The sequence below is a fragment of the Hypanus sabinus genome, chromosome 4 (genome assembly GCF_030144855.1).
Source record: "Hypanus sabinus isolate sHypSab1 chromosome 4, sHypSab1.hap1, whole genome shotgun sequence".
In the NCBI taxonomy this organism is placed as follows: domain Eukaryota; kingdom Metazoa; phylum Chordata; class Chondrichthyes; order Myliobatiformes; family Dasyatidae; genus Hypanus; species Hypanus sabinus.
Window position 1 is genome coordinate 161,130,690 of NC_082709.1, and position 13,625 is coordinate 161,144,314.

The 13,625-nt window shown below is 38.0% G+C and overlaps 1 protein-coding gene across 3 annotated transcripts in view; it reads left to right on the forward strand.

Annotated features, from left to right (window-relative positions):
• tbc1d23 (TBC1 domain family, member 23) overlaps positions 1–13,625 on the forward strand; it is an 89,377-nt gene that overhangs the window by 55,107 nt on the left and 20,645 nt on the right. For all 3 annotated transcript variants that reach the window (XM_059968630.1, XM_059968632.1, XM_059968633.1), the window contains 5 exons: positions 7,686–7,789; positions 9,274–9,396; positions 10,479–10,571; positions 11,580–11,750; positions 12,599–12,641. In XM_059968630.1, the coding sequence (XP_059824613.1) occupies positions 7,686–7,789; positions 9,274–9,396; positions 10,479–10,571; positions 11,580–11,750; positions 12,599–12,641 (534 nt within the window). The remainder of the gene's footprint in view (positions 1–7,685; positions 7,790–9,273; positions 9,397–10,478; positions 10,572–11,579; positions 11,751–12,598; positions 12,642–13,625) is intronic.

Consider the following 13,625-nt stretch of genomic DNA (forward strand, 5'->3'; position numbering starts at 1 on the left):
AGAAATAGAGCTGTTTCTGAAGATGCAAGCAAAGGAGTCACAGTTTAGCGCCACTATCATTTAACTTCTCCCCCTCATTGTATGGTCCCTCCAATTCCCCTGAAACCTTATAATGGACTCCAACGTCTTATCAACCACTGAGGTAAGGCTAACTGGCCTATAATTTCCTTTCTTCTGTCTCTCTCCCTTCTTAAAGTCTGAGGCACAAAGGTCTGGTCTGTACCACAGCCAAGGCCATGTAGCTCCCTGGCTGTGAGACTCACTAATGAACCAGTGAACCGCACTTGTGGTATTCTACGTTACCAATGTTCAACAATGCCTTGCGGTCACAAGAAAACATCCAAGACAGTCATTTGCACCATTTGTTGGACTGTCTTCGCACACCACCTCTAACATCTTCCTCCTTGAATTGCTGTAGTAGATAGCAACACAGTATATAACAAGTCCAGCTCCACTGTTATCAAGCAACTTGCTGGTGGGTTAGACCTATAGCACTTAATGTTCTTAATGTTCAGCAGTGTCTAGCAACTGTATTTCAAGCATTGTTTCATTTGTAATTGCTGATTTGTTGCATTCAATTTGCAATCTTTTCCTGGACCATTGCCAGGATGTTTTTTTTGAATATTATCGACCAGCTAATTGCTGAGGGAGATAGTTATATACATGATGCAGAGCTGTTAGTAGATTGATACAAATTTCCTGTGCTGCATATTATTCAATTACGTATCAGATTGTACTCTTTCGTCTTGCCGCACCTTATTCTGGCTTCTGCCCCCTTCCTTTCCAGTCCTGAGGATGGGTATCAGCCTGAAATATCGACTGTTTATTACCCTCTGTTGATGCTGTCTGACTTGCTGAGTACCTCCAGTACTTAGTGTTGCTTTAAGCAGTTAATTCATTTGAAATGTTTTGATGGACTTTTGACCTTTATTAATACTGAGAAGTATGGTTATGATGCTTCTGCTGTACCATCAATCAGATTGCAGTATAAACGTAATCACATCGTCATAGGTCTGTTTGGCATGCAGCCTATAAATAGCCATTATTATCATGCCTTTGTAAATAACTAAAGGATTTAATTCTGCTTCAGTGCAACTTTGATTAACTTATCTTTCCCCACTAAAACTAATTCCTGACCCAAACCATCCTTTTTATCAATTTCTTTGTGCTTCAGCCCTTAACTTCAGCAACTTCAATGGCTGGTCCTTAATGGAATGTCTACTATTAAAGAAAGAAGAACACATTTCTTTATGAATTTAGTTCCCTTTTGCAAAAATACTCAGTCATCAAGACTGTTCTTCCTTTTTTGTAAAATTGCCAGCCAACTGCAAGTTGACCTCTCTGCCAACATCACTCACAATGAAACTTCAAATATTATGCCTGAGAACAGTAGCTGAGTTATCATAATTTTGTTTAGCTGCTAAATTTCAATCGTTCCTGGAGATGAAAAAAGCATAGTTAGCCGAAGCCACACACAAAACGCTGGAGGAACTCAGCAGGTCAAGCAGCATCTACGGAAAAAAATAAAGAGTCATTGTTTCGTCTCTCAGTCGGCGATTGGAGAATTTGGAGTGGTTTTTCTTGGTTTAGAAAAGATTGTGAAGTGATTATGAAGGATCTAAGTGGAGTAGATAGGGAGAAGCTGATGGAGGGTTCCAGATGCATTGGGTGTTGAAGAATGACATTGATGAAAGCATCAGAGTATCTTGAGGAAGGTGATTAGAATCTGGAGAGGACCGCTGGAGGTTGTGGAAGAATTTGTTGTGTTCACATGTGTGTAACTACTGATGAGACCCAAAGCCAGGAGATAGAACAAAGCCAGAATTCAAAATACCCCTTTATTCAGTAAAACCACAAAATGTCAAACTAAAATCTTGCCTTTACTTCCCAAAGTGTGTCGATTTAAATGGTTTACTCAAAGAGCATTCGAAACATTGATTTGAAACAATGATCAATTAGTGAAAGTCAGCCTGGAATTGGTTGTCAGCTGACCAATAGGTGTTTCAGCTGTCTGTAACACTTCCCTCTTGAGGATTACCTGAAGGAGCTAAGGGTTAATTTGGATTGGAACAACCAGCTTACACTGGCAATCAGTCCTTGTTAGTGGTTGCAGGCTGTCACTTCCTTGTTATAATGTTGCTTGTGGCTTTGGTAGCAATGATGGTTGGTTCAGTCAGGTAAATCAAAGCCTTCCAGGAGGTGATGAAGGCCCAGCTCCATGTTTGATGATCTGCCTAACAGACTTGTTGTCCCTTCAGGAGTACGTGTGGCAACTGATAACTTTGTAGAGCACTTTCCCCATTTGATTGCCAATTTGACCTGGTACCAGGGTCTTGCCCTTTTGTGATACTGTCTGACCTACACTGCAGCTCTGGGCTTGAGCGACTTCACCCACTGATTAATATCTGTGTGGCTGCCTTTGTGCACCTGACCATCTGCTGTCTTGGATGTTGGACACTGTAGCAGCATTACATACAATGCTCTACAGTTTTCTTCCCAAAAGAGCTTCAGCTGGTGACTTTCCCTTGAGGCCTGGATGCAGTATAATTTGATACATCAGTAAAAATGTGTTTCAGAGCCTCAGTCAATTTCCTTCCCCTCTTGAATTCAGAAGCAGCTGTTTGAAATCATCCACAAACCTCTCTGCTTGGTCGTTGGACAGTGGGTGAGGTGAGGGTGTGCAAATGTAGATGTTTTGAAACGTAAGAAAATCTACAGATGCAGGAAATCCATCAGGACTTGCTGAAGGGTTTTTGCCTGAAACGTTGGCTGTTTATTCTTTTCTGTAGATGCTGCCTGGCCAGCTGAGTTCCTCTAGCGTTTTGTGTGTTGCTGTGGATAATTCCACTGTTCTGGCAGAATGCAGCCAACTGCTGTGAATTGAATTGAGTGCCATTGTCAGAAACAAGCATTTCTGTCATCCTAAAGTCCCTAAGTATCTGCAGCAGTTGTTAAATGGTAACCTCTGTCAACAATGACTTCATAGATAATACTTCTAGCCATTTGGAATCTGTATCAAGTTAGGTAAGGTAGGCATGTCCAAAGTTAATATGTACTCAACTCCAAGGTGTGGTAGCCTAAGGCCATGGTTGTAGATTGGCTCTACTTGGATACTTTGCTGCCATAGAGTATTAAGTACACTGGCTGTAAAAAGATGTCTTATCTTCATTTGTGCCCAGCCAATTCGCAAAGCTTCTTGCCAGGGCTTTCACTTGATTGTTGCCTGGGTGACCACGGTCAAATTGTTTCAGTACTTTTGGTCAAGGTGTTCGTGGAATCACTATTCTGTCTCCAAAGATTAGACAGGAATCAAAAGTTGAGAGCAGTGTATGACATTGGTAAATGGTACAGCATTTTTCTCAACCTTGACTGGCTATTTGCCAATGAGGTATCTGGAGAAGCTCTGAAGAAGAGGATCTGCTGTGAACCTGTTCACCTTCAGCAGCTTCCCATACAAAATCAGTGGACTTTGAAATCCACTGAAATTGCAGCCATGAGTGCACCTTTGTTTTCATTAACCTGCTGTGATTCGTAAGTCTGGAGAGGACATCTGCCTGACCAAGTTCCTATGTTGACGTGTACTTATTTTCAAAATCGTAGGCGAATAATGTTGTTGGACACCTTTGTAGATGGTTAGCAGTATACACTGGGATGCCTTTCTTAGACCCAAAGATTGACAACAGTGGCTTGTAATCAGTAAGGAGAGTGAAGCATCTGCCATAAAACATTTTGTGGAATTTCTTCATGGCAATGTTAATTTGCCTATAGTTCCTTTCTGCTGTGGTTAATGATCTAGCTGCATGTGTAGGATAATGTAATTGGTGGAAACATACATAATTCACAACCACCAACATTAAGTTGGGGTTCACTTTAAGGGGCTGATCTGCATATCAGAGTTCACAACTGATAGACAATATATCAACGGGAAAAATAATATCATGGCTGATTGCCTCCCATGGCCAGCCATTAAGGCCAAACACCTAAGGGTTGACTATGCTGGCATGGCAGCCATTCAATCTACTGACCCAGAGGTCCAGGTTTACTGAAAAGCATTCATGGGCCTATGGTTGACTGACATTAAGTTTTGAGAAGCTGAGATTTCTCTCCTGTGCAATGTCTCACCAGTCGCCCTTGCTCCATAGTGCCTACAAAATGGAGGCTGACTGTTTTTGGCTCCTTACATGGCCTCTCACATCCTCTGATTGCACTAAAGCTTGTGTGGCATGGCCTTAGGATGTGCATAATTGGACTGCAGCCTGTGTGAGAGTATTACGTGAAGTTCTGTTACTGTACTTCTTGCGTTTAGTGTTTGAGTACAATAAATGATTGTTATAATTTAGCTTAAACTTAAACTGCTTCATGCCATTTTACTTGTGAAAACCTACATGCACGTGACAATTTTATCGGAACCATCAGTGGAGATATGGGATGTGACATAGGTGGACATATCCGTCACAACAACAATTGGAAACTCGAAGGTCAGATGACAGTATATTCTTTACTTGATCAAAAGCCTCTTGGCATTGTTTGGACCATTTCCATGTAGCACCCTGTTGAGCAGAACATTGAGTGTCTCCCTCAGCCTGTGCATTGCTGGGACAAATGCTGAATAATGATTGATTATGCCCAAAAATGATTGTGAAGTGCTGGCATCTAACGGCGTCGGCATCTTCAAGACAACAGTGATGTTTTTGAGATCTGGGTGATGACTGTGCTCATCTCTGATGAATCCCAGATGCTTGATTGAAGACATCAGAATATTGCATTTTTCTGCCCGAAGTAAAATCCAAATTCTTGTAGTTTGTTCAAAATATTGTCCAGGCATTGGAATAGTTCTTTCTGATCTGTGTCCATCAGAATTATGTAGTCGAGGTAAGCAGCAAAACAGTCAATGCAACTCGGACAATATTGTCCATAAGCTGTTGTAAAGTAGCAGGAGCTCCAAAAGGCAGATGGAGGAAGGAAGACAACCCCTTGTATGTTGGAGTGGTGAGAAGTTCCTGTGAATTTTTTGCAGTTCTGCTTAGAGATAGGCCTCAGCCGAGTCCAGCTTTGCAGAGTATTAACTGCCTGTTCAATTTTGCAGTGAGATCTGCAGGTAATGGGTACTGGTGTGTTTCCAGAACCACACTGAGGTAAATTGAGTAGTCTGCCTGCAACCTCACTGTACCATTTGGCTTTCTTGATAATGACTATTGGAGCTGCCCAGTGTGGGTGCTTGACAGCTTTATTCACAGTGACTTGTTGCAAGCGATCTAGTTCTTGCTCCACGATCGGTAAGGCTTCATGTGGTACCAGTCTTTTGCGACAGAAACTGGTTTTTGCGTCTGGACGGTGATGGAGTTCTGCTTGCAGTTTGGTGCAACAACCTAAACCTTCTTGAAACACTGTTGCATAGCACTATTTCATTTGTTGTATGGTCTGCATACTGATGGTGGTATGGCATTGACTGACATTTGAAACGCCACTGTCTTCGTACAGAGTTCATCCGGAGGAATGCTTCTGAAATCAAGTTTGTCCATGAAGTCAATGCCAAGAACAAGATCTGGCGAGTGTGTTAGGTAACACATACTTGGTTACCGTTCAGCTTCAGCTGGATGGGCAGACTGCACCTAATACACTGCAGCCAGAGTGAGGAGTTGATTTAAAAGTCAGCCTGGGAGTAGTTGTCACCTAACCAATAGGCATTGGCTGTTTCCGCTCTCCATAACAGTCCTGGAGCCACGCTCAGTTCCACATTTCAAATGAGAAATGGATAAGTGTTTGAAATAAGGGAATTTATAAAGCAGAGGGTCAAAAAGAAAGACTAACTGGATTGCTATTGCACAAAGCTGCCACAGAAATATTAGGTTAAATGGACTGTTTCCATGTTGATATGTTTCCAAGATGAAGTTTAATTATTTTACTTGGAAATGTGAATGTAGTCCATTCTTCATACCAAATTCAATAAATGCAACTTGGCACTGCATGATCACCTAGTCCCTGATTCCCACAGCAATAAGTTGCAACATGAGGATCAGAAAGAAACAGGAAATCAGAGTTTGAAGCATTCTGCATTCCTTCTGCTACCCTAGTGAACTCGGTGTTGAGTCAAATGGTCCTGAGTTTAAGGATGTATTTCGCTGGTTAACCCATTCATTGAGAAAGTGCAAGTAAGTGACTTGCTGGTTCTCTTGATCTTACTTTACTTAATTTCTAGCATTGTCAGATAACGTTTCAGGGACTATGCACTTAACTCTATTGTCACAACAAGTGTGCAAGTGACCATTAAAAGGATTTGGATTAATGTTTTGCAGAAATATAAATTCTGAAGCAGGATATTTTAACTTAATTTACAGAAATAATTTTCTTTGCCTAGTTCAAGAGAAATATTTTAAAAAATTGTTCCTTCCACATATTTATAGGATTAAAAATATGCAAATAACTACTATAAATATATTAAGTAAGCCATTTAATGTAATTTATTTCACTATTTTCCCTGTGAAAAGAAGTTCATGCTTAACTGGTTCATTTCTACAAGAATAATTTTATTCCTTTACCAATATGTACTTTAAAAATTCAAAGTAAATGTATTATCTAAGTACATATATGTTACCATATACTACCTTGAGATTCATTTTCTTAGTCATTTACAGGAAAAATAAGTACAATAGAATTTTATGAATAACTATATAAACAATGACTGATCAGCAAGTCATGTGCAAAAGAAGACAAACTGTACAGATAAAGAGTAATACTGAAAACATGAGATATATTGAGTCCCGGAAGGTTGAGTCCACAAGTTATAAAATCAGTTCAGAGTTGTGATGATTGAAGATATCCATGATGGTTCAGTGCAGGTGATTGTAGAGCAATAAATTTTCCTGAATTTGGTGTTGTGGCACCTAAGATTTTTGTACTTCCTGCCCTATGGTAGTAGCAAGAAGAGGTTATGTATGGCCTGGATGGTGGGGTGTTAGATGATGGATGCTGCTTTTTGGTGGCATTGCTCAATGTAAATGTACTCAGTGGTGGCAAAGGCTTTGTCTGTGATGGACTGGGCTATATCCTCTGTTTTCCATGGCCCTTTCCATTCCTGGACGTTGGTGCTTCCATACCAGGCCATGATGCATCCAGTCCAGATACTCTCCACAATGCATCTACAGAAGTCTGTCGAAATTTTTGGTGACAAGCCAAATCTGAGCAAACTTCTAAGAAAGTAGAGGTGATGTTACGCCTTTATGCTGATCTCAGGACAAATCCTCTGATATATTAACATCAAGGAATTTGAATCAGCCAACAGCAGTGGTGTATTCAGCAAACTTCACTACGACATTGGAGCTGTTCTTAGCCAAACGAATGCTGTTACCAATCCATACTAACTGAGGTTTTTCAATGAGGAAATGGAGGATCCAGTTGCTCAGGCAGGTGCCGAGACCCAGGTCTTGGAGCTTAGCAACGAGTTTCAAGGGGTTGTAAGTTTTTAATGCTGTCACATAATTGGCTTATTAGATATTTGCATTAATGCGGAGATGTACCTAAGAAAGTGTATTTCTTCCATTATTGTCAGTTCCTATCAGTGAGATAACGGATCCACATCACTGCAAAACGGAATTCCCACTTGCTATAGCAATGCTGTTATTGGATAATCCTCTTTCTTTTTCTCAGAATCTGTCAGATCAGTGCAATAAATGTTTGTATTTCAGGTTCACTTGGAAGTCTTCCATGCAACCTGGAAACAGAAGATATAGAAGATCTTTATTCACTGGCTCTGTACTATTATGCCAGAACACCCGCCTCTTTTAGAAAGGTACTTTCATTTTGAAAATCAGATGGTCTTACTTTTGATTAGTAATTGCAAATAAGTAAGTTTCAAATGAGGAAGGTTTCCTTAATATAATTTGTATAAATTTAAACCAATAACATTTCATTCCTAAAGCGTTTGTAAATATAAGAAATTTCACAACAAGCTAATAATTGTGTACATTTTTTAAGTAATTAGAATTAGTATCTATTTTGTGTGTGCATTTGTGGCCCTTCTAAGTTATTTCCTATATAAATCAAAATTTTAAGCAATGGAATCATCTATTTCATTGAATTTAAGTACATTTTTGTGATTCAGCTGTATCGCTCTTCAATAATATTTGAAGTCAATGCAACTATATATTTAGCAAACACGAGGAAATCTGCAGATGCTGGAAATTCAAACAACAACACACACAAAATGCTGGTGGAACACAGCAGGCCAGGCAGCATCTATAGGGAGAAGCACTGTCGACGTTTCGGGCCAAAGCCATTCTCTGGGATGGGAAAGAAAGGGGAAGACACTAGAATAAAAAGGTGGTAGGAGGGGAAGGACGCCAGCTAGAAGGTGATAGCTGAAGCCATGTGGGAGGGAAAGGTGAAGGGCTAGAGAGGAATGAATCTGATAGGAGAGGAGAATGGACTATTGGAGAAAGAGTTGCTCCACCTTGAGAGAGGCCTCATCTTGGCACAAGGGGAGGCCAGTGACCGACATCTGCAGACTTCCTTGTGTTTATGTATTTCTTACATTAGTTGGTTCCTGTCAGTGTGAATTAGCATGCAAGATGCCTTTCATCTCAAAAACAAATCTTCACTCTGTCTAAGGAAGTTAATATTTTTGTCTCAAGCCAAAACATGGAAAATCAGCAGCTGATATTAAAAGATCAGAGACCATGGTAATGGTAACATGGACGTCATCAATAAACCTGACTCTGCCCTCTTGTTCCTCTGACTCTTTAAGCATCTTGATTTATTTCTTCTCTCTTTTGATGTCTTACTCCCTGTGAGGTATAATAAAACTTTTCTCACCAAGATATTCACACTTAATTTGAGTTTATTAGGTGCTCTGATCCACATTTTCCTCATCATTTATCTTCATGCAAAATCCCTACCTGCTTAACTTTGCAACCTTAGATCTCTCTGCTGCTCCTGTCCTCAAATTACTTAGTTCTGACCCCAGATTCATAAAGTGAAACAAATCTGCATTTTTCTGTCTGAACTTTACTTTGAAAAATACAAAAGATCACCTTAAGGAATAAAGAATTGGTAATTTGCACTTGATCTAATTAGTCTGAAAGAAGGTGGGAGGAACCCATGCATTTTGATTTGTAAACTGCAGCGTTTCAGTTGCTATCAATTCTGTTTTTTTTTAGCAAATAGAGTGTTTGCTATGGCTTCCAATTCAATTACAATTATTTTTAAGTAGCAGTACAACTATTGGCGTACAGTTGTTGACACTGATTGTCATGACTAATAAGACTGTATTTGCAGGAAAACCAAAATCTGTTTGGAAGCAATCTGCTGGGCCTGAAGGATGATGAGATGGATCTAAGCCAAGCTTTATGCTTGCCTGTATCAGTATCAGAAATATTACAGGCAAATCAACTGCAAGGGGTAAGGTCTACAATTAGAGGCCAGTCTATTTAAACAAAATAATTGAATTTTTTTGTTTGATTATTCATGAAGTATCAAGGTTCTCTTTGATGGAATATAATACTTGAACAGGGAATAAGTCTCTGCTGATACAGATGCACAGTACTACAGACATTGGACATCTGAAGTAAATATCAGGTGTTTGAAATAATTAGACCAGGCAGCATTGGCAGAGCAAGGAACACCAGTAGTGATTCAGATCAAAGAATGTTAGCCAGAAATACCAAATGCTTAAGATAGAACAGATTCTGGGCAAATACAGAGACTGTATTTAGTAGAGGAGTAAGTAAGTTGGAGAAGAAAGCATAAATGGGGAAGGCGAAATAGTACAGAAGGTGCTATTTTAAATATCAAGAGATTGGGATGCTGTGTCGAGGCAAGAGGGAATGGAAAAAGGGACAATTTAGAAGCAAAAGCAGATTTATTAAGGGGAATACCAGAATCATTGCGGGGACAGCTGTCTAATATACAGGAGTTGTGCCTTTTATTATAGTTTGATGGTACTAAACTTCAGAAGGTGCTACCATATTTGTTACCATTTGATTACAGTTTTTTATTAAATGAATCATTGTTTAAGTAATTTGTTGTCTCTAGGTATTATATTTATCTTCAGAGGTAAAATCAGAAAATGTAAATGTAAATCTCATTTAAATTAGAACAGATTCTTCACAACAGGAACATCATTCATCACATTCTAAAGCATAATCTAATGTTATACAGTTTTGTATTTAACATGGATGAAAAAATAAAAGTTATGGTTTTTTTGCCAAGAAATTTAAAATGCATTATTAAACCAAATTGGACATTTCCATTGCAGTGTAGAATGATGTTATAGTTTGATAGATTTTGATGTATAACTGTTGTAAAATTTAATTGAACTATAAAACAACTGTAACTAGTAGTACTACTCTGGTTCAGCAGCATCACTGGAGAGAGAAACAATGATTGTTTTTCTCAGAATAGGAAAGATTCGGTGGAAAACTGCAATGATATAGTGCTGGAATTTCTAAGTATCTTATAAACCTTTAATTTCCCCTTCAAAGGATGGCGTTCGATTCTTTGTCGTGGATTGTCGCCCTGCAGAGCAATATAATGCTGGACACCTCTCTACAGCATTTCACTTGGATTCAGACCTGGTAAGTGAGAGCTAAATGTAAAGTACTGAATAAGCATATATTCAGCATAAGTGTACTAAAGTTGTTTAATATTGGGTAAAATTATTGGCTCTTTGCAGGGACTTTCTAGACAATGTGAGATGCCATATCTGTTTTGTAGGTTCAAATTTCATTAGATTTTACACTGAACCCATATACTGAAAGTTTTGGAAAGTGCCTTCAATGGAACCTTGAGAAATTAGATCAATTGGCACTGAGACATCTGGACTAGGATAGTTCCAAATTATTAATTAATAGCTTATATAATTGGCAAGGTTGTGTTGGGATACTTTGTACTTTTTTGGACAGACAGCTTTAAGAGAACATTATCAACTGGTTTTGTTGACCGAGTAGGCAGGCTTTGTGTATAAGGTTAATTTTATGTCGGGCAAAATGCTAGTTGCAATTTTTTAAATGCTGAGAAGAAGGGATAATATAAATATAAGTAGAACATAAAAGCAGTAAGTATATTGTAAGAGTGTCAACAAAAATGGACATGTGTGTAATTACTTCTACAAATACTTTATTCCAACTGCAAACATATGTCAATGTCGTGTGTGTGTGTGTGTGTATGTTAATATATATATAAAAACCCCGCCCCCAAAAAGTAATAATGTACAATATAACATGCACAGCAAACTTAATCCTTAACAGTCTGAATGAATTCTGCCTGATGAAATTTAGGAGTCCCTACAATATGAATAATAATCATAGACAGGATTTTGATTTTCCATCTGAATAATAAGTATATGGAAACAGCTAATGTTGTATATGTAATAAAAAGAATTGTACAAATATCAGGGTGATTTGAAACCACAGAAGTATTATCAATAGGCAGCTGTTTTTCCTAAGCCCTTTATAAAAATCAGTAATTTTCTTAAGCTTCATCAAGAAAATGTGAATTTGAAACAGCCACACTTGGAATGTCTTTTGGATAAGTGTTACTGACTAACTTTAATTTTTATATAAAATGCTCTACATTTTCCACAGATGCTGCAAAACCCTGCAGAGTTTGCACTTTCTGTTAAATCACTTTTGGAAGCACAGAAACAGTCCATTGAGTCAGGATCAGTGGCAAGTGGTGAACATCTCTGCTTTATGGGAAGTGGCAGAGAGGAGGAAGATATGTACATGAACATGGTGCTGGCACACTTCCTTCAGGTGCAATATAACTCAGTCATAACTTGGCTCCTGTTGTAACAATGACAGTATTAGCAAAAGAAACAGTTAATATGGGGAACTGAAAATTTAAAGTCCACCATTTTTTCATGATTCTTAATATTGGGAAGCAAAAAAAAAACCTGTCTCCCTCATGTAATGAGATAAAATAAAATGTTCTTAAAGAAAAAGCCATCATAGAATTAAGATTTTAAAAATCGATCATTATGTACTCTCTATATATTAAATGCACAAGTAATGCTGATATTTTGGGAAACTTTGCAAATAAATGTTCAGCTGAAAATGATTTCAAGATGCAGATCTTGCATTTGTCTATATCCCACTGTTCTATTTACAAATATTAAATATAGTAAAATTCGTGCAAGTAACTCTTACTTCACCCAGCAGATGGTGATATTCCAAAATTGAATGAGCGATCTTGTTCTGTATTTTAGGATTACTGATAAACTTTAAAGAAGTATAACTGGAGGAAAATTTCAGTTTACTTTTCAATCGTGAGAATATTCTATGAAAAATGGGTTTAACAATTTTTAATGCTGAACACTACTGTTTGTTTCATCTTGTTTTAAAGAAAACAAGATCTGTTGTTTGAGCTCCTTGTAGCTATAACTTTGACTTGCTATTTTTCTTATTCCTTAACAATCAGAACTTGTACCGCTGTTGATCAATCTGATGAAGTCATTACGTTTTCAATTTGTTTGACTTGAGCATTAAGTTTTAATCCCATTTAGCCCATAAAGATGTGTAATGAATCTTTGAATATGTCAGGTTATATATTTTGTGAATTTTGTCTCCTTAGTAAAATATTATTTAATGTTTTTATACTCTAGAAAAACAAAGAATATGTTAGTATTGCAAGAGGAGGCTTTATGGGTAAGTTCTCATTTGATCCTGATATGGAAGGCATTGATCTTATATTTCCAATTTATTGACAAGAGCATTCCCAACCCACATCCATAGTTTGATTTGGCTGAAGTATGTTTATTATGTGACATTCCTACTTATTGCTTTGTGCAAACGTTTCCATGTTAGATTGGTTGCAAACAATTATTCATTCTGGTATCATGTATGCTTTATTCTTTGTAATCAAACTAGGAGGTTAGATGCTGCTATTAAAGCAAATATTTGTGCAAAATACATAAGTAATTAGCTAATGGAAAAGTTGGAGTGATTAATTAAGACTTTATTTTTAGTTTGTTCATCTATAATTATAGTAGTCACTGTGTCTTCGTGTATTCTCATTTGTATGTCATTGTTACTCAGCAACCATTTCGTTAAATATTTTACATTTATTCAGTTACAACCTGCTTTCAACTTTTGTCACCACGTTGATGCTATTTTGCAGGTTTGGTCGATTGGCATGGCGTCTAATACTTCACGTTTTGTTAGTTTGCATGCTATTTTCTGATAACAGAGCCTTCCTTCACTGTTTTATGTAAAGGATTTTGCAACATGAGTAAAAGGGGGCACATTCACCAATTTCAGCTGTCTATTCAGAAATGTCATTAGCTGACTGGGAATTCTCCCATTCTTTCCCTAAAAGTCTGATTTTGAATGACCAATATTATATCGAACAATTGCTTATAAACAGGTGACAGTAGTCCTATTGTTGACTATGCTTTGGAACTGGTGACCATATCTGCTGAACCTTATCATAGTGATAGAACACTCTACAGCACAGAAACAGGCTCTTCAGAACATCTGGTCTATGCCAAACAATTGATCTGCCTAGTCCCATCAGCCTACACTGGACCGTAGCCCTCTATAACCCTCCCATTCATGTACCTATCCAAATTTCTCTTAAATGTTGAAATCGAACCCACACTAACTGCTTGCACTGTCAGCTTGTTCCACACT